Source organism: Chrysemys picta, chromosome 8 (genome assembly GCF_011386835.1).
Source record: "Chrysemys picta bellii isolate R12L10 chromosome 8, ASM1138683v2, whole genome shotgun sequence".
NCBI lineage: Eukaryota > Metazoa > Chordata > Testudines > Emydidae > Chrysemys > Chrysemys picta.
The window spans coordinates 99707081-99729153 of record NC_088798.1 but is presented as its reverse complement, the minus strand read 5'-3'; the positions used below and the strand labels follow the sequence as shown (position 1 = coordinate 99729153).

Sequence of the window (22073 nt, the reverse complement as noted above, 5' to 3'; positions counted from 1 at the left end):
GGCCGGCTCTGGCTTTTTGGCCGCTCCAAGCACACAAAAAAAAAAAAAAAAAACGGGGCGGCCAGAACGGCAAAGCAAAAAAAAAAAAAAACACCTGCGGCGCGGCCGGAGCGCGAGAGCAGGGGGACCGGCTGGGGGGGGGAGGGAGAGGGAGCGGGTGGGAGAGAGAGAGAAGGGGGCGGCCAGGGCTACAGCAGGGGTGCTGCCACGCAGCCCCTCCCGCTGCACTGCCTCCTGCCGCGAGGGCTCTGCTCCGGTCGGCGGGGAGGGAAGGAAGAGGACTGCCCTGCAGGGCGCACTGGTTCTCTGTGCCACCGCCCCCTACAGGGCAGCCGGAGCGGAACAAGAACAAACAAAACAAAAAAAAGCGGCCGTGCCGCCCTAGGATTGGGCCGAATGCCGCCTCGAACAATCTGCCGCCCCAAGCACCAGCTTCCTCAGCTGGTGCCTGGAGCTGGCCCTGCTCATCATGTAAGTAAGGGCCACCCACGTGAATAAACTTTGCAGAACAGGCCTCTTAACAGGGCCGGCTCCAGGCACCAGCTTGGCAAGCAGGTGCTTGGGGCGGCCACTTCGGAGAGGGGCGGCAGGTCCAGCAATTCGGCGGCAATTTGGCGGACGGTCCCTCACTCCCGCTGGGAGCGAAGGACCTTCTGCCGAATTGCCGCCACAGATCACGATCGCGGCTTTTTTTTTTTTTTTGGCTGCTTGGGGCGGCCAAAACCCTGGAGCCGGCCCTGCCTCTTAATTAAAAATAGGCTAAATTTTCATAGGGCACTTGGGGCCAAATCCTGCTCAGAGGTACAGCTAACCTGAGGCACTTAGCAAAGCGATTAAGTACCCCACCAAGCACGTAAGTGGTCTATTCACATGCAGTTCTGCCAGTGCTACCCAGCCAGTTCCAGAGTACATATCCAGACCTCATGTCTTCTATCCCCTCACCAAGTTTCTACCAAGTGGGTAGTTAGAGAAAGGGGCACGTTGCAGGGAACGGGGTGGGCTTTGTCCAGTTAGATCCTTCTCGCTAAGTTATGGTGAGCAGCAATCAGGAGGGTAAAAAACATACCCATGCCTCAATTGTAAAGTCAATGGACTACGTCAGAGGTAGACTCCTCTGAAATCCATTTCCCTCTTGTATCTTTAAATACATGTGCGTGTGTGTGAAGCCAGACTAGCAGGTGCAAAGTGACTAGCAGATACTAGTATTAGTATCTTTAAACCAATGTCACTAAACGGAGTGATTTGCAGATTTATGGAGAAGGGAAATATTCTCAGCCACTGGGATAGATTCCACTGTCAATTATACTGATGAAAGCCCTAGAGCAACTAGAGGGTTGCACACTTCATTGCCTCTGTAGGACAAACTGTACACACAGCTAGGTCCCTCATCCCCACTCCAGCCTGCCCATCTGAGGGGACCTGGGCAGGCAAGGAACCCAGCTAGGAGGGAGAAAGAAGCTTGGCTAAAGTGGGGTGAGGGGTCCACTAACCCTCTTCTTAACCCTAAACCCAAACCCTACCCCAAGGTCACTGCCACATCTCTGCATCCAGAGTGACTCAGCTCCAGGTCACTGCTCACTGTGTATCCTGAGGGGATGTCTACACTGCAATTAGACACCCACAGCTGACCCGTGCCAAGTGTCTGGGCTCCCCAGGCTGGAGCTGCGGGGATGTTTAATTGCAGTGTAGGTTTCTGGGCTCAGGCAGGAGCCCAAGCTCTGACACCTTCCCACCCCACAGGGTCCTACCGCCTGAGCCCCAGCCTGGAAGTCTACACGATAATGAAGTAGCCCTGCAGCCCAAGCCCCGCAAACCCGACTCAGCTGGCCTGGCACGGGCAAGCCGCGAGTTTTCCATTGCAGTGTAGACATACCCTCCGCGACCCAATAGTGATTTCAGTGTCAATCAGGTTTTCCTGTTTTTCACCAAAATCAATAAGGTTCTGCCCACTGATGCCTAGAACATTCCCTGAAATTTTGGAATTGATCGGTCACCGTTTTCAAAAGTGATCATGTTATAGACAAAACCGGGAGAGAAATGCCATCAAGTTAAGTGTAGGGCCTGGCTTCGCTCCACCAGCTACACTAACTTAAATGAATTTAGCTTCAACGACCTGAGCAAAATTTGGCCCAGCATGCAGGTATTTGCATAGGGTATTAGCAGTGGGGAAGACTAAAGTCTTTATGGAGGGGGTGGGTAGTGTTTTCTCTCCTAAGGATTGTCTTTAAATAGCTGCTTTGATGCCAGCTGGTTTACTCCATTGATTGTTGGGTGCGCTCTTCTCTGAAAGCCCCATTAGCCTGCTAGCTGCTTCTGTGCCTTCCTAGTGAGCAGCCCTCCCACCAGTCTGAGGATCCGGCCTACTGTTGTGAGCCCCCTGATGCAATTCACCAAGCCTCTGTTGGCAAGCTGTGGTTGGCCTGTTCAGTGGCTCTCTTTTCACCAGCAGGCACTAAGCCAGGCCCTCTCTGCAGTGTGCCAGGGAGTTTTATGCTGGGCTAGGGCACTGGAAAGAATAATTGAAAAGAATATTTAATTAGATTAAATGTCGGACCTGTCATCAGTGACAATGTCCTTCTAATTAGCTAATCGGAGACTGTAATATGCTACCAGTAAAGATATTGCTGCTCTCCCTTGGGGACATGTGCTGCTGTCTAAACATGTCTCACAGATGTTAATGGAAGTCACATACGTGGAATGGAGGGCACTACATAGCCCTTGTTAATTACGATGTGAGTTATTATGTGATATTCCCCGCTTACGGTCCCAAAAAAACCATTTATACTTGATCAGCTGTTTGTGATGGCCTGGGGTGTCGAAAGGAACGCTTTGAGCCCTCCTCAGCCTCCGGGAAGCAGAAATCAGGGAAGAAGGTCCTCAAGATGGCAGGATAATTCTCTGCAGGTTTTTAGTGATGGGAAGCGCACTAGCTGTTTGTGCTCTGAACTCAGACGTCTCTCCTGCGGACAGCCACGCTCCCTGATTCTCCATATGAAGGCTACCAAAAAATTCTAGAAAACACATCTTGCTCCGTGGCCGAGGAACCACTGTAGCAACAAGTGACTGGTTCTGGCTCACACAGGACAGAACCCTTTCCTTATGGAGTGGTGGCAGACTTCTTCCCTGGTTCTCTAAAAGGCACCACAGCAGCCTATATAACAAAGTGTTTGTCACCATCTGTGCATTAAAATGTATATATTCACTGAGTCTCACCAGCTCTTTCAGAGACACACACTGCAGATAGATTAAAACTCGATCAACACGTTTTCATAATCAGTTTGGTATTTGCTTGCACAAAGCAACCAAATCTAAAGGAATATTTCTGGAGCTCTTTACCCCCCTTTATTAGGATGCAGAGCATGGCAGGTCACCATCCACACAACACCACACACATTGAGTCTTTTCAAAAATAACCCCTAAGAGGTGACTTATTCCTCTTTTTTTCCCCTTTGGCAAAGCCCAATAAAGAATGAGTTGTCCTTCCCATGGTACTTGTCCTCAGGCTCTCTGGGGTCACAGACTTCCCCCAGATGATCACTGTCGAAGTCCAATAAAAAGGGAATAAAAAGGTTCTCCCCTTCTGAGGGTGCTAATTCTCAAGGCTCTCTGATCACACATTTTCCCCAGAGATCTGTGACAAGTCTCTGGGGAATCCCGGTTCTCCGTTTCCCCTGGAGAAACTCTTTTCCTCCCAATCTCTTCCTGGTATAAGAAGAGGAAGCTGTGGTGGCCTACACTTCTCAGATGACAAGCATCTCCTCTCCAGCATTGAGAAGAGAGGGGATCTTTGGTCCACCCTGCACTTTGAAGTTCTGATTTTAGGCTCTGAAGAAAGGCAACAGTTCAGATTTGCTTCCCAAACTTCCTTGTCAAGACATCTTTCTCCTCAGTGGCTGCCTTTATCATGAACTTCCAGAACAGAGAGGTTCTGGCCTCATGCCTTCCCTCACCAGCTGAAAAGGGCCAACCCACTCTGTTACACAAGGCAAGAGGCTTCTTAGAACTACCTCGGATAGATAGATATTAGCAAAGCTGGCCTTACGCACATTGATAAGGCACCGCTTGGCTTGTGGCAATCCCCTCAACAATAAGAAGCCCAATTTCTCCCCAGGAAGCAGGACCAGAGCAGGGAGGTGCTTTACTTGATGGGAACCAACAGCTGTCTCGACAACAACCCCACCAGAAGTCATACAAGATCAGGAGATCCCCTAATTTGGGGGAGCTCAAGAATTTCCCTCAAATTGTATCACTGTCCTGCGGAAGCTTCCTTGTTTGGGGCTTTTCAAAGCCCTGTTTATTAAAGCTGCAGCAAAGAATTTACTAGTTGTGTGAGCTGTAGCAAACAAGCCCAGCAAAACTTGTGTGCTTCATCTGGCAAGTTCATTGCCATGCTGCTCAGCCTGTGCGCTCTCTCTCTCTCTCTCTTTTTCTCTCTAACACACACATACACACACACCCGTTGTCCATTGTACACGAGCAGCACGTCTCTCAGAAAGGAAATATTAACACATATTTGCATTAGCAAGCCTGCAGGAGACTCAGAATGTTCCAGGCATGTCAGCACATCTCACATGAAAGGCAACATGCAGAACAAAACAACTGCATAATGAGCTTGTGCTCAACGTGCTGTGTGTGTGTGGTATTCATGTACTCCTCAACCTGCCAACGCCCCAGCATGAAACACAGGGCAGGATGGAAGCTCAAAACGAGGGACACAAGAATAACAATGCTATAGAAAACTTAATATGGAATGGGAACGCATCAGATTTAGGAATATGTGGGTTTGAAATCGGGGTTGTTAGTCACAAGTGACTGGGTGGATAGGGATTTCAGCTGGTTTGGATTGGTGTTAGTAATAATGGTTATGGTTAAAGGCTATAATTAATATAACATGTTGGCTTTTGTTGTACAGCACTCAGTAACCTTATGATAGGTGACCTATAAACAGGTGAATAAACGTATATAAAACGAGGAGGGAAAGGTGTGTGTGTGGCTTGTGCAGTCACAGGAAGTCTGCAGTGAATGACCAGGATTAACAGAGGAATAGGAGAAGCATTCACTACAACTCCTAGTACTATTGATTTAAAATATAGTACTAATAGAGAGACTGCGGGCCTGACTCTGATCTTACGACATCCCATTTACACGGGCATAAATCTGGAGTTATCCTGTTCATTTTAAAGGAGTTATTCCAGATTCAGAGAGGTGGAACTGAGATCAGAAACTGATTCTGAAAGAGAAATATGGAGGAGAGAGAGAACAAATTGCTCAAATACACCTTAAAAGCAATAAATTGCTTCTCTAATAAACCTTGCTACCAGAAATACTCTCTGTGCTAACCCCCACAGGGACAATTTTGTCCATTTAATTCACAGAAGCTCACTTAAATTTGGAAGGCTGGTAAAGTTGAAGAACTTTAAATAAAAAAAACCAGCAAGATTTCTCACCAGGTGAAATTTCCTAGAATCGTTTTATTCTTAGCTTTATTTCCATTGCCAATGGGAATTTCCCAGAAAAGCTGTCATTTCTCTAGCTCCTTCATTGCTTAGAAACAATCTCAAAATATAGCTCAGACCAATGCGACTCCCTTCAGAGAATTGCATCCACCACATGCAGAATGGAGCCAACATCACAATTCTTTGAGAACCCTGCACAAGTTTGCTCATGCCACCTGCAAAACGAGTCAAAAATACCTGGCAAATGTATAAAGAACCTGATTTCCGCATCTTCCTCCCCCTTTTCCTAGATTTAATGAATTATTTTTTTCCCCTTTCCTTTTCTCTTCTCTAGAATAAACCCATCCGATCTCCTAGCTAGGATCACTTCCATCCCCACCCTCCCTTGTGTTGAGAAATTGCAGTGAGTTGAGTCGCTCTGCATATTAATGAGTTCGCAGGAAGGGCAGCAGGAGCTGTTTTAAAAGAGGACAGGAGGCGGAAAGAGGCAGAGGCAGTTCAGACAGAGAGCTAAAACTGACAAGGCAGCAGCAGCAGCAGGAGAAAGGAGTCCAGACGTTCTCCAAGTTCCTTCCCTGGCAACATCAAGCCAGTGAATCAGTGAATCTGCTCAAAGACCAGAAGCAAGAAGAGCAATCCGATTATATAAGTGAGCTCTCTGACACATCTGTTTAGATACCTGAGGTCTTACCATGAAGCCTCTGACAGCAGCTTTACTTCTGCTGTTCATTGTAATGTGCTTAGCCACTGCAGAAGGTAAGTTAGTTTCTTGTACCTATTCCCCATTTAAACTTCTTTCGAGTGATTTTTTCCCCTCAGTATTCTGTGTTTGCTCCTTGAAATACTATAATGAGATTATTTTGTTGTCCTCAGTCTGTATGGGGAAGAATTGATATGATGAATCTAATAGTAGTGGAAGGTAGTTCCAGGCTGTTGTTTTTTAAGGTGTAAGTAGTGGTAAAACTCAGGGGACAAAGTTGTGCCCTCAGTTATAGTTTTACAGCCCATTTATTCTGGTATGCAGTATATCTGGGGTAAATGCTCTGAAATCAATGGAGTTACTCCAGATTTGTGCAGTTGGAAGTGTGCAGAATTTAGCTTGAATGCAGTATAACGGATTGAACTGAGGGTGAAATTCCGACAAAGATGTTTTCTAGTTTTCCATGAAAATGACAGTTACAAAACTCGGATTTTGTCAGGCTTGGGAGAGACCTTTAGAATTTGTGCAAGTAAGAAATTCAGAAGCACAATTTAGAGTCCCCCCCTCCCTCGCCCCCCAAGTTCTACTTGCGAAAGTAAAGTGGAGACAAAAACCGAGAGCTGTGTAAGCTTGTTCATCTTTACGACAGACTTTAGCTCTTTCCTTTTGCATTTGTTAAAGCTTAGTTTAATCACAGCAGGTGCACTTTAAAAAATCAACACTGACCACACTGCTGTACTGGGTATATTTACCACAACAGTTCCAGTACTTTAACATGTCTTTCTCAGGGAGTTATTAAAACTTTCTGTGGTAAATCAGGAGGAAAATATTGCCCTTTTCAGCTCAACAACCCCCCAAAGTGTAAATGTTTATAGGTTTTTAAAACATGACTAGTCTGTATATTTACATAAGCTAATGATGGGGGGGGGGAATTAACTGCAATTGGTACACAGTAACTTTGTACACAAATGGTAAATACTTTCCCTTGTAGGATCAAAGTGCAAATGCTCAAGAAAGGGTCCTAAGATAAGATTCTCTGCTGTTCAGAAACTGGAAATCAAACCAAAATATCCACATTGTAAGGAAAAAATGATCATGTAAGTGTTCCTGTATGCTTTCTACTATGTACCAAGTGAAGTGCATCTCCCTGTATTGCAACCTCCTTCTTTGTTTTTTAGAATTTCCTGATATACGAATTTCCAACGTTAGCCATAATAAAATATGTAGCTACATGAACCAATCCTATCTGTAGTATGTCCATACAACAGAATCTGCGTAATACTATAAATAGCTAAAGAATATTGCTTATGAGAGTAATTATTAGTTTAACAAACGATTAGAGTCAAATTCTACTTTCAGCTGCCCAGATGTGAATCCAGAATGCTAAACTCAGGCTACTGTGGATTTACATGGGGAGTAACAAATGAGAACAGAATTTGGGTCACAAAAGTTTCAAGTAATGAAGAATCATCCAAATTCATTGGGGCAAATTTTTGTCTCAGTTACACTAGTACAAGTCCCTTGATTTCAGTAGGGTTGCGTGGATTGTAACTGAAAGTAGAATTTTGTAAGAAAAATCCCACTATCTGTATTAGCAAATAGCCATGCATTGACCAATGCTGAAATGAAACCTCAATAGAAACAATTGATAAGCTAAAGTCAAAAGGAGCTCTAAAGATTAGATCAGTGGGGTATATTACAGTTTAAAACAATGGCATGGGAGCGGGGTGTTAATGTATCCTGTCTTATATATCGTAAAAGTTTTTGAAAGGCTTTGCACAAAATACAAACCAGGCTATGTGCCTGCATAGGAACCATAGGGTCAGAATAGCTGAAAATACTTATTCTGCTATTGACTCCATTGCTCTGCAAGGACAGAAGAATGTCCTCCTATACCCACATGTACAGACACTCTTTTCTCAACCTAGGTATTATATAATTTTTTAACATTAGCTTTAATAAAAAATGTTATCTGTTCTTATTAGCTGCTTGTCAGATCTTCAAAAAGGTTAGGCATTGAATATCTTGTAGCATTTGTTCCTTACCAGTTAATTTTACCAAATTTACTGAAACTTAGAAAGATGCTTTAATATATCACGGTGCAATAGATTTATATCTCTTCAAAAACACAGACTGCTCTCAGTTACACCAATGTAAACTGTGGGTCAAATTCTTTTTTTAGTTACTCTGGTTGGGCCCAATCCTGCCTGCTTTGAAGTGAATGGCCAAACTCCCCATTCAATAAGGGAAGGATTGAACCCACTGATTTCAAAGCAGCTCCCCCAGATTTACAAGCAGCGTAACCGAAAGCAGTATTTGGAAGTTGCACTCATCTAGCTAAGGCAGGATTTAGCTAACGCAGCCCAGGGCATATCCTTTATATTGAGATGATCGATGCTTGAGTAATTTTTTAAAAATATTTAAATTGTAAAAGTGAGGCATGCTGCCCGGGGCAAAGTCAACTCTCAGGTTCCAAATTAGTCATTTGAAATGAACATGTCGAGCAAACATTTTGAATCAATGACCCTTTGAACTCTCGCAGGGGCTTAAATAAACAACACTTTGAATGGTCAGCGCGAAAGGCATCTTTGGCAAAGTGGTAATAATATTTAGAATCCAGAAATCCTCCGCTCAGGAGCGGGGCCCTCTTTCCAGCGGGTGCAAACAGTCATTTCTATTTTATGTCAATCACCTGGGCTAACAAAAGGAGCTGAAACCTGCATCCGCATAGAAGCAATTGGAGAATTTGCTACACCGCTCTGTGCTGCTAGAGACTTCAGTCTGTGCCTGGGAGTTTGATTGGCTGCTGGAAAGGCAAGCAGCAATCCGCTCTCCCCAAGCAAGATGCCAGCAGAAGCTGGATGGTGAAGCACTGTCAAGAAAACAATAACAAGCTTTGCTGGGATAAGCCTGTGAGAGACAACTGCTCCAAAGCACTGGAAGCAGGGCCAGACTTGGCAGCCAAGGGGAGAAGGGGAAATGGTGAGCACGAAATGAACCTCATTACTGCAAATTCTCACTTTCAATAAGAATGTCAGGAAAACATATAAAATACTTTAGCTTTTGCTAAAACGCCTTGGCAAAAGAATTAGCTTTCAAAGGAGGCTCTGATCTTGAGTATACCCGTGCAAATTTGGAGAACCTCTATTACCCTGCCTTACTCTGGTTTTGCACCCCAGTGGTGTAACAAGCTGGCCATTCCTATGCTGTGGAGAGAGAATTTAAGACTTCAGTGGAATTTCTCCTGATTTACACCAGTGTAAGAGGAGGAGAAGGCAGACATGTTGTCATTAGTGCTTTTGCAGGGAGTGACTCTAATCTACTTCAGTGTCACTTGAAATCAGTACTAGGGAGAAGTGGGGGATATTGGAACAACTGGAGGGAGCCGTGACCAGAAGTGATTGATACCATAGTTTCAGTACAAGATGCAGAAAAGCCAGGTTCCTGTAATGGATTTTTGTGGCTGTTGTTGAGGAAATAAAATCAGTGAATGATCTTGATTCTCCTCCAACCCTTCCCATAAGCTCGACCTTTCTCTGGTCTATTTACATGGAAGAAGTGTGTAAACTGTAGGGTGATTGGCAGACCCTGGAATATACTGTTTGGAAGAGATTCATCTAATGACATAAAATACATAGGTAGAACTGGAAAAGTTTGTGAAAGTCAGCAAATCTCTGACCCCTTGGTGTTGTCTAGACCTCCTCTGAGCAGGGTTAGCCAGCATGGTGGCCAATACTCAAGCAGCTGGTCTACACTGCCACTTTTACCATTGCTACCACCAATGGAGATGAAGTAGTGAAAGTGTAGAGAGCCTGAAAATGAATTCAGCTAAATATTTGTGAGAAGAGGGTTTAGTTCATTGACAGAAGGCAAAACTCTCCTTTAATTTCATGGCAGCCAGATCACCCTCTTATTAAAAACATAATGAATAAAATTCTACACTGATTTATATTCCATCCAGTTCCTATCACTCACAAACATTTGGATATATATATATACACACACACACAGAGAGAGAGAAAGAGAGAGAGAATATATGCTATATATTGCTCAAAGACTTAAGAACTCTTATTGGTGTTAATGGAAACTGCCAACAGAGATAAGAGTTTCTTTATTCTATTTAAAAAGCGGATGGAAACAGTGCAACCTCCTAGAACACATATTGTCTTTGTGTACAAGAAACTTTACGGCTGTATATAGGAGAAGAGATGGACCAACCTACCCCAAACTGCTTGGTACAATATGCAGATGATTTTATGCAAAAACTGTACATGCTAGCCCTGATTCTAAAATGTGTTGCCCAGCTCAACCACATGGCTACATGGTGGCTTGGACTTTCTTCTCTTGTTCCCAATTTGTAGTTGGGCAAAGCAGCCAGGAACCTGATAGTCAAGAGGCACTCTCAGCTGGCTGGATCTAAGGAGTTGAGTTATCATAGCAGCACTATGCCACCTGGTTACTTTCCCCAGCATAGAGAGAATGGCCAGGGGAAAGGAACGGAGCTTTAACTATTTTTAGCAGTCAAATGGCCCCTTAAAGCCATAATCAGATGAGCATAAATTAGGGGAGTGGACCAATCCCCATCCAGCTTCATGATTCTAGGGGCCGGCAAAGATACTATACAGTTACCTTTGGTCCCCTGGGGTACACCCCTAATCCCAGAGTGACACAAATATGCAGGAAGCCACTCAGCATCAGACTTGTTGCAAAACTGTCTTTGAAGTGGATGCTGTAAATATGCAGAATGACTTCCAGCTTAACCAAACTCTCTGTGTACAGGTTTTCCCACGGAGTAACTCTCATTTGGCCCACTTGGGGGAGCTGTCTCCAATGTTAACTCATCTGGGGCAATGTGCAGGAATCATATGCACACGGAGAACAAGGGCAGCCACAGGATGAGGAATTCTGTTAAATGGCAAAGCCCACTCTAGTGGCTGGCCTCCAATGGGCAGTCATAGGAGGTGCTAACTGGGTTACCCATGACCCATATACTATACAAAATCCCAATGGCAAAAGAGTGCATCAGTCATTAAAGTATGATTTAACTGTATGGATTTATCCAAAAATCTATTAGGAATTTGGAATATCCCTTCAAAAGAAACCCTAGCATTCAGGATTGTTTTTCCCCCAGCACAGAGTTAACATGGTATCACTCCAAATGATAAGATGAACGTCTAGTATAAAACAATGCATCTCAGTCTTAAAACTCCTTTATTAACTCAACTAGTCAGATAATCATGCCATGAATGTTATCATAAGTTGGTAATAAACTTTAGTGCAAATAAAGTTGCCCTTGATTACTTTTCTGAAGCAGAGTTATGCACCGTCGTTCTCCAGAGGCCCTGCACCTCTTCTCCTGTGGTTTAGTTTGTCATTTTCTGAAAATATTCTGTACACTCCTTGAGCAAAACAGCACGGACTGAGTTCTGATTTCATGTCACACACACACACACACACACAAATCCCACTGCCAAGACAATAACCACTGGACACAAATACTATTCCTCAATCTTGATTCCATTAAAACTCACTGCCCACAGGTCTCAGTTCTCCCATTCAGTTCAATGAGAAAATGTTCTCTATGGATTGAACCACACAGGAATTATCTTAGTGAGGCCCAAGGTAAGAGCATAGGGTCTCTATGTTGTAGCATTAATTCCCCTCCCTCAACACGCACACAGACCCTTAACACCTTTTCCCGCTCCTATTGTTCATGCTTCCACTACAAGTGATTTGATGTCTTGTGCTTTTGCAGCATTCGTTTGCCTCTTACTGAGGGCAAAACCAAGCAAAGCCAGAATTCAGCCCCCATTCTGTGACTAGTTAGTGAAAGACATACTGAGACCCTGGGCCAGCCCTGTGGGGCTCCAACCAAGAATTCGGTCCCGTAGCCAGAGCTGAAGAAAAGGACATGTTTCAACCCGCTCTCTCTGTCCTATGTCTGAATTTTGCATTGTGGTATCCCTTGCTGATTTGTAGAGCGGGTAAAAAAAATGTAAAAAAAAAAGGTATTTTTCATCCAAAAATTGGCCCCTTTTTCAAAAATGAAACTTTTGTGAAAAATTCTCAACATTCTCAGAATTTTCCATTTTCCTGGAATGTTTCTAACGGAAATTTTTACCAACTTAATTTTCTAAATTGTTTTTGAAATGTTTTAGTTTAACCAAAAACTGTGGCTCCATACTCAAAACCAGGTTTCTAGAAAATGAACATTTTGGATAAAAAAATGTGGCTAAAAACGTAACCGAAAAAGTTGCCAAAAGTGGAAAATTGAGCCATTTTGAACCCTTAGAACTAAAAGCAACTCTGAAATTTAAAATGTTTTACTAAGTTATTTTCCCATTTCTAGACCAGCTCTGCTGATTTGTCAGTGAAATCATGACATCATCTGGATTATGGTAGACCATTAATTAACCAGCATTAAATGGTTGACGCTCAAACAAAGGACAGAGTAGGAGGAAACCAGAAGGGCCAGGAAGTAAATCGGCCATGTGTTCCCTCCTTGCCTGGTCTTATTTCCAGGATGAGGTGCCATCAGTCCTTGTGATTCCTCTCCAGTGCAGCTACGGTCAAGTTTAAATGGATTGGACAGCACGCTGATAAAGCTAGAGATGGTCCCAGATGGCTGCTGTCTTCCTTGCACCACAGACTAGCCCTTTGGGTCTCCAGAAACTTGCAAAGCACACAAGTACTGCTAACGAAAGCATTACTGCATACAAAGTCAGTGATCCAGACCTAATCCTTGGTCTTCCAAGTAGCATTGTCCAATGGGACTTTTTGAATGTGCTTGAATTATTTGTCTGAGTAAAGGTTTGCAGAACTGGGCCCTAATTGACCATTTTATTTAAATCAGTTATTAAACCCCATATAAATGTTTGCTAGAGCGTGGAGTAAAACTATTGATTAAAAATTATGGGCAGCTCAGCTGGTGTAAATCGGCCTAACTCCATTGGTGACCATGGAGCTACACCAGCGGAGTACCTGGCCCAGTTTTCTAATTGCAAACTCAAATTTTACCATGGAACATAGTGGCTTGTTATCCTCTCAGTGCACATGTGCAACTCTCATTAACGTGAATGAAAGACCTGGAGCAAGAGCGAGCCCGTTGGTTTTTATGAAATGTTCATAGTGACCAATGTGAGTTATTCATGATCTTTCTGTAGTGATCATTCCTTTTCTGTTTCAGTGTAACTATGCAGTCACGGTTCAGAGGAGGACAGCAGTACTGCTTGCATCCCAAACTCCAAAGCACAAAGAGATTAGTTAAGTGGTACACAATATGGAAGGAGAAACGCAGGTGAGTATTAATTTCACTCAGCAAAAGATACTCCTGTTTTCTGTGGGATAAAGTGATGTCATTATAGGTAACTACATTTGTTCCTTTTGGCAAATAACGTACCTTTCTTGCTTGAATGCTTGAGACATGGCAGCACAGAACAGTTAGGTGTAATAGTCCAAATGGCTCTCTCTGGAATATGGCACAAATACTAATTAGACTGAAATGGCTAAAATCCTCCTAAATAAAATGCTACAGATAGCACATTAGTTTAACCGCTTCTGGGTCTATTTTTTTTTTAAGCATCATGAAGGTGAAAAGGTCATGTGGTGCAAGGTTAGATACTATTAATAGAGTCTTGAGATTACTATCTAAATGCCTACAGTAAAATTCTCATACTCTAAACGATCAATTCAATGTGATCGATTTATTTGATAAAGCCTACAAATTACATCTGTAAATAGTCAAATAATATAAATGGCTCTGAATGCAGTTTATTCCTAGTTATGGGATAGGCTGCTCTGAGAATAAATAGTAGTACTTTGCACTTGCACAGTACTTTTTATCTGACGTTTTCAAAGTTTGTTACACCTTATCGCCTCCAAATCAGAGATGAGGAAACCAAGGCAAGTAAAGGCTAAGTTACTTGCCTAGGGTCAAACACAAAGTCAGTGGCAGAGTTGGGAACAGAAACCAGGTCTCCTGAGTTCTAAGCACTAGGAGTTCCAGGTCCCATGTTCTAAGCACTAGGAAACACTACCACCCTATATTGGATTATCCAGATTTTAACACATTTTCACCAAACTGTAATTTCATGCTATAACTCTCTATGGCTTGATTGCTGGATGCAATGCTACCTTTCCCCTTCCATCCTGGCCTTTGCACAAGCTAAGCCATCAGTGACAAACAGAAAAGAAACACAGACATAAATGAACACCAGATTTAAAATGCATTATGTTGTCTGTAAATAATTAAGAGGAAGTCTAAAGGAACAAAAGGGAGCTAGCTGCCCACTTCCCCATTGGCTTTGAAATGGAGTTGGGTGCCCTGTAATAATTTTCCCCTTAGTAGGGATGTCCAGCGATTTCTTAGAGCTCATTATTAGTTGAGGAGCTGAAGCAGGGAAGTGTAAGAAAGCTTCATTTCCTCTCACGCCCTGTAGCTAGTCTCCCCGTTTCTTTTGGCAGGAAAAGGGTAGCAGAGGGAGGACTTACTGTACACAGAACTTAAAGGATATCCTTGGAGGACTGAAAGATCTTACCACCAGCTCCAGTAACGATACCCTCGAGCACAAATATTACTCAGACTGGTTTAAATTCACTCATTGGTAGAGTATCGCTTAACCCATGCAGCACCCCAGGATGTGTAGATGTGGGCAGCTCTCTGCACCCTCTGTGGGCTGGGGGAAGTTGGATCTGTCTGAGCTCTGAATATGCTGGCATGGAATAGAGCACTGTAGAAGAACCACCAGATGCAGGCTGACATTGGATCCAGTGCCTGGCCTGGGCTATGGAGCAACAGTGGCCGCTCTTACCTTCCCTAGGAATGGGACTGGCCATGGGTGTGGATTAGATCCCATCTCTCCAATCACCACTTAATTCCCTTGCACAAATCCCATTTACGCAAGTGGTGTGGATGGGGGACTCAAGCTGCGTCCATTTACAGCACTCGCCTTTGAGATCTACACCTGTTATTGTGATGGTGCAATAGAATGTCAAGCACTCCTCCTTCACAAACCTATACTGCCATATCTCACTTGCTGGATCTACTGCACGTTCGCAGCTCTGAGGATATCTTAGTGGTACTTGGTTTTCAAGGAATAGGGTTGAAGGACATTGCAAAGGAATAGACAAGTGACTTGCCCCTGATTTTTCTAATAAATCTAGATGGGACTCTTCTCTCATTTCTACCTTTAAACTTCAGGTCCCAGAATACAAATCATAAGTTTCATGAACCACCAGGAGGGGCCACAGTTACCAGTGCAACATTCTCTTTCCCATTCTGGAAATGCTCAACAGTCTTTCTAGAAAAGAGGGTAGGAAAGGAGAAAGAGTATCATTAAAGATATAATGAAATCAGCATGGGAGAAATCTGAATCAAAATGTAAAACTAAACAGCATGTAAAGGTTTAAGGAACCGTGGAATGTTTACAGAAATGTTAACTGCGAAAAGCACATAGCATAATCTCTAGCGAAAGACCAACTCTGGAGCATGAATGAAAGAATCGGACTGGGGACATCAGAGGGAATGCACAGTAGCTCAAGCACATTGAATGAATTAGTCGTGTAGTAAAGGGTGTGGAATGGAAAACTCTCATTGACTTCAATGTGCTTTGGGTCAGGCACGTATGTTAAGAGAGGAAGGATTCCTAAAGTAGCAATAATATAGAGCCAAATCTTTTTTCCATTTTAATCAGTGAGAACTTTCTCGTTAACTTCAGTATTGAGCTCAGATTGTGATCACTCTAACCCTACCCTAAAAATCCAGTCGACTGAGCCAAGGGCAAATGCAAATTCTTTTGTGGAAACGTCTTGTTCCTGGATGACAAGTTTGCCACTGTGCAGGGCGGATAGCCAGGCTGATGAAAGTTCATGGCATTAATGTATGTAAGGGACACCACTCCATGTTGATATTTTTGCCTATCTGCCAGCTCTGTATAAGCTGTTTGTGGGCTGGTAAGTAAATAGAATGCATTGTGAACTGTCAACTATTATGTAATGCCATATTTCCTTACTGTTTGTAAAGGCTACCATTAAAACAACAAAGGAAATGAAACCACAGACTCTTACTGTGACGCTATGCCCGTGTTCTTCATAGAGATATTGTTATGATCTGAATATGGCATAACTAAGATGTGTTTTGGGCAAAATAAGTCATGTGAGATATCATTTGGAAAGGTTATGATTTGCTAAGCATCATGTGGCACCCCAGAGGTGGGGGGTAACCCGTCACGCTTACGTTCAAGTAACGTTACCAATCTGCCTTAAGCTGATAAAAACAAGACGCATTAGATTTAAGCTTGCCAAGGCAAAGGTCCTGGTATCACATGGCCTCACTCGTGCTGTGATGCCTGGGTATAAAGGCACTGCTTGGGGTCTTAGCCTTATCTTTGAATTTCCTTGTGTCTGTGGGTTTGTCAGACTTTTAATGCCAACTTTGACATATTCTTGTGCCTTATTAACATGCTTTATATAATCATCCCCTTGTTAACAAACAGGACAGTATTTTAGTAAAGCATCAATACCTGTCTAACTCTGTTGTCTTTCAAGCTTCACAATATAGGGTAGATCGTTCCATATACAGGGAGTTACCCATGAATGGGCAAGGAATCTCCAGAAAGTGTGCTTACTACTGTGCATTTAATCTGTTCTCCCTTCCTCACATCATCCTCCCCAAAATACAGCTCAGGGGCAGGAGTAGGTTATAATTGTACCTCATCTGATATAATTACACATATTCATCTGTTTAAAAGAACTAGGAATTTGCTCAGCATGTTCTGGCTACAGTGATGGCATATTGACACCTTCTGTAAACCTGGGGAAATATTCTGTTTAGAGAGAGTCCTCCTCAGCCTATATTGTACTGTCTGCATGTCAGTTCTCCAGTGTATTCCCCTCTATGGAAGTAGGTGTCATGCCCCTTAGTATCTCCAGACTGTGGGTTCCACTTCAGGGCAGCTGTTCTATAACAGGGAAGTTACTCCAGTGTCAGTTGTGACTCTAACTCCAGCTAACCGCACTGCTTATTAACTCTCTAGGCTTTTGCCAGCCTCAGTATAGAACTTAAACAGTCCCCTTGGAAGACCCAGTCCCTCTTGACACTAAGTAATTGGACCCCTGTGAAATTAGCTCCCTTTCACTGCTATGTCACAGAACATCCAAGTTCCATGGTTCTCAAAGGACCAGACACACACCACAGGTCAGTCAGTTCCTCCTTAGATCTCCCTCCTTTACCCAATGAGGCAACACAGTCCGATCCTAAACGTATTTAGGCTGTATTGATTAAATGAAAATGAAGCAAGAGATATTTGCACAATGCTAAGAATACTAAAGACACAGACAGACAAAGACAAACTTAGGTTATTGTCTTATAAAACTTCTGTTTGAAGTAACCCAGTCTTACAAGTTCAGCCGCTGAGGTTTATCCCAACTGTGGCAGCTAAAGGTCCTTTACCTGGGAGACAAAGCCCTTGCTTCTTAGGATCCAATCAAGTATAAAGCCCTGTGTCCTTCCAGTAGGCAGCTTTTATCCAAAAACCCTGACATCTGATTGTTCTGACCCCAGAGGTAGCAGATGCAAAAGGTGATGGGGAGTCCATGAGGTAATTCTTCGGTGAAGTCATCCTGTGTGACTCATCCCTGGGTAGTTTCCCCTTCTTTATTGTCCTGTAAACTGTACCTACCCCTTGTACTAAGAATCAAGGAGTTTCCTTGGAACATGTTGCTTTTCAATGGTTGTCAATTGACCACTCTGCCCCCTAAGGGATGTAGCCATTTCTATGGGCAAAACTCAGCAATGATTAATGGCTCTTGTTATCACGAGGTCCGTCCCAGCCATGTGAGAGTTATGTAATGCACATGTACAGTTATTACTCTTAACATGAGAAATCCAGAGATAAGTATCTGAGCATTACAGTCATCCATTCATAAGCGTTTAGGAAAGTCCAGGCACTATATGTTTTACTGCAATTTTAACAACTTAATTTTAATAATGTTCCACCAGCATTAAGCCTTCCTGACTCTCAGTCGATACATAGCCTAGAGTTGGCCTAAGCCTCCAGCCTCACAGCACGATCCTGTTAACTTTCTCCTACGGCTTACTCCCCACCTGAAGTCTCAATTCCCCTTTTGCAACAGCACATCCAGTTGTTTTTGAAATCATGATGATGTTACAAGTAGGGAAGGAGGGGCTAGATTTAGCCCTGGGATACACTATCGGGGCACATGTCCCCAGTGGCTGCAGTTCCATCAGGAAGGACGCTGGGATGGCTAAAGGTTCCTGTAATTCCCCTGCCCTCCAAGTGGATGGTTGTTGGCTGCACAACCCTGGAAGTGGGCAACACTGGCCTATGGAGGGGAGCATTGCTAGGCTGGACACAGAGTGCACTGAAACTCAACACAACTTAGAGAATCAACTCCAGGAGAATCTCCAGAGAGTAGTGGTGTTTAGAGCAGCTCTGAATTCTTCCTCCTGCCCTGTTCCCCCCCAAGGAAATTTTTGAAGAAAATAAAAAAAAATTCTTTTTGCCCAAATTTTCCACATTTTCAGCCAAAGAAGTCAAACCCCAAAAGATTTTGGCCAAAACCCAAAAGAGTTGGCTGAAAACGTTTGGATTTTAGCTGAAATATTTTGACAAAAAATGAAATTTTCCACAGAAAGCAGACACCTTTTACAAAAAAAAAAAGTCATTGCGATGAAAACATACGTTTGATGGTAAAATTTTCCACAAGCCCTAGTGGTCTACAAAGCTTGCCTGGGGATCATCTGAGGATGAGGTAGATGTACCTACCAGCACCAGCAGGGTTAAGTGAGCCTAACTGCAGGAGTCATAGAGAGAAGCAGCAGGAGCAGACGAACTTCTCAGAAACCAAGAGCCTGATTGTAATAAAAATTTAGGGAAGAGACAAAATATGTGATGTTTTGAACCCAATCCCATTGCCATCAAAGTCAAAGAGGGTTTTGCTAATGACTTCAGTGGGAGCTGGACTAAGCCCACAGAATGTTTTTTCATGAGGTGTCAGTGGTTTTTAAAGTCAAATGTAGTGTAAAAATGAATTCCTGCTTTCCCAAAATATCTCTGGGGCCAATTATAATCATGCCACTGTAGATTGTTTTAATCAGTGGAGACTGCATGCCCGGAATATTTCAGCAATATTACAGAGGGAAAGTTAAGTAATTCTGCTTTTAAATATTTAAACTAGCAACATATTTTCACATATTAGCTTGTACTTTTCCCGGAGCAAAAAACATGTTGTTGGATGTGGAGTCCCTCATTTTAAATGTCCTAATAATCCTTTCTGTGGTAGATTTGACCACTCTCAGTGCATTCAAGAAAGGAAGAAGGGTGGAAAATTCTGCTTTCATTTGTGCCAATACAACTGACTCTGCTGAAGTTAGTGACATTCCTCCTGATTTCCACCGATATAAATGAGTGCAGAATTTGGCTCCGAGTGTTTAATCACCAGGATGGTGGGGAAGGTTTTAACTGTAATCAAAATGACTTAAATACCTAGCTTTCTGTTTTTATTTCCCAGGGTTTATGAAGAATAAGAGGAAAACTCTTGGTAAAAGGAACGGAATTTGTTTGGCTGACTTCAGGAATGGACTCTGCAAAGAATATTTCTCTCTCACAGACATAAGACACAAATTCTATATTATTATAAAGCACTTTTTACCAAGGGTCAGTTTTTACATTTTATAGCTCTGTGCGGAAGGCTCCCAGATTTGTCTCTTGCACACTGCAAATTTCATACCTGTCTGCTTTATACTGAGATTGTGAAAACTCATGCTTTTCATTTTAAATAAATGCTTTTTTTGTATTCATTCATACATCACTATGATTACAATCGAGCTTTATAAGCTCATTAGACAAACAATATTTGTAGCGGTATTATATAATGGTGTCCCTTATCCTTTTGTACTGGGAAAGCTTCAGTGGTGTGCTTAGGGTTTCTAGTAACGTTGTCCAACTATGGTGGAAGCTGCACAATATAGGGACTGAGGAAGAGCTTGCTGTGTAACATGCCACTGAAGTGTAGTGGCATAGATAGCTGCAGAGATGAGGTTCCTTAGTGGCTTGTCAAATGGCTACGAACATCACTTTGTATCTGTTCTTAATGAAACAGGGTCTTGCTGAAAGGTGAAACATATTACATACCCCCACTTAATGTTCTACATACACTAGAAAACATTTCTAGAGCAGTTTTATTACTAAGAATGTGTTTGATCTATTTTCACCTGAGGTTCTTGTGAAAAGTTTGCAGCTTCATCCGTTTTCAGATATTTTAATTTTCAAGAATATTGTGTATGATTTTGGAGATTTGTAGCAAAAAATCTTTGAAAGGTACCTTTTTGTGAAAAATCTGAGGGCAAACATATAAAATAAATATATATGTTTTAGTCACAAAGCAACATATTCATTATTTTGAATGTAATACTTAAATATTAAGCAGTGCATTCCTCTTTTTAAAAATAAAATAACAAAACTACCTTTTCACGTGTAAATATACTACAGGGAGTCTCCCTATATTATCTTTCTGTATAATGTATTGTACTGCTAAATTATCATATGCTATTTAAATGTTTGAAATATTTAGAAAGTTGCATGCAGATTTCATATTTCTTTCTAAAAACAAATGGAAAAATACGTAATAAAATATATTTAAAAATGCCAAAGGCTGTTTTTCAATTTCATCGAGACAGTGTGAAACTCAATCTACTTCTTATGCTTTTTATCAAGGTTGCATTGATTCCGAAAGAGCCATAAAACATTAGTGAAAGAACCTTAAGATACATAGCAGCAGTGGATATCCTGAGAATGTCATTTATGGCCAATTTAATTCTCACTGACCTCAATAGAAATTGGACTGGACCTTAAATCTAGAGAACCAGCCTATGTGAAAATGATATACATTCCCAGTGCAGTGAATATGAAGGCCTTTGTGAGTGTTATGTTTAATACTACTAGGGGGTTGCAGGGTAAAGCACCCAAGTTCAGGAAATAGTGTACAATAAAGTAAAATACAGGGTTTCTTCTAATAGTAAAATAAGATCATCATGAAATCCACATCCCACTGAAGTTTGATGTCAGTGATATTTGTGATACTTACAAAATATCAACTTTACACAGTACTGCCTAATGTTTTATTACACATAGGGACAAATACTGCTTGATTTTCTCATTTATTTATTTAAATCAGTAGGACTCACGTGTAAAAGGTGAGTAGGATTTAACTCAGTAGGCAATCTATAACCTTTGTATTTCCTGACTTTAGGAGTGGAAGCCCGGCTCACTGAAATCAAGGGACAGGATCTCACCTCAGGTGTTTAAAGTAGTTAACATTAACATAAATGTTTGCATGTAATATATTTGTCTTCACTCAATACACGCTGTAGACACAAGAATGTACATAACAAATGAACATACTAGTATAACAGACAACCTGAGTACATTACTATGACTAACAATATCTATGTAATTTGAGGACCTGAATTATTATTTTAAAGTCAATTATAGAGCTTATGAGAAATGTCTAATTAGCAGCATTGCGAGCTGGCATCCTCCGTTGAAAGTACTATTATTGCATGAGCAAATGCAAGGGACATTTACCTTGCCATCTTTCTATTTTCATCAATGTGCCCTACCACTAAGCCATTTGATTTTTTGTAAAAGTGGTGCAAACGGATTTTCCCTCCACTAGTTTCAATGACACTGGAAATTTTTCCATGTTGTAGTGGAAAAGCAACTGCCCCACATCTGGCTCGGGCCATGTCCCATATGTTGGCAGCCAAGAGGACACCAGATCTACTGACAGTCAAGCTGCACATGGCAGAGCGGCACATGGCAGCTGGAGTGCAGGGTGGGATCTGGTCCACTGCCTGGAATGTTTTGTGCAGTTGATGAAAAATCATCCTAGTTGCC

The 22073-nt window shown here is 42.4% G+C and overlaps 1 protein-coding gene across 1 annotated transcript in view; it reads left to right on the top strand.

Moving 5' to 3' along the window:
* CXCL14 (C-X-C motif chemokine ligand 14) overlaps nt 1-20827 on the top strand; it is a 45707-nt gene extending 24880 nt beyond the window's left edge. The window contains exons 3-6 of the mRNA XM_065555015.1: nt 5791-6212; nt 7148-7253; nt 13343-13453; nt 19687-20827. Coding sequence (XP_065411087.1) covers nt 6149-6212; nt 7148-7253; nt 13343-13453; nt 19687-19702 — 297 coding nt within the window. The 5' untranslated portion in view covers nt 5791-6148 and the 3' untranslated portion in view covers nt 19703-20827. The remainder of the gene's footprint in view (nt 1-5790; nt 6213-7147; nt 7254-13342; nt 13454-19686) is intronic.
* Nucleotides 20828-22073: the final 1246 nt, after the last annotated feature.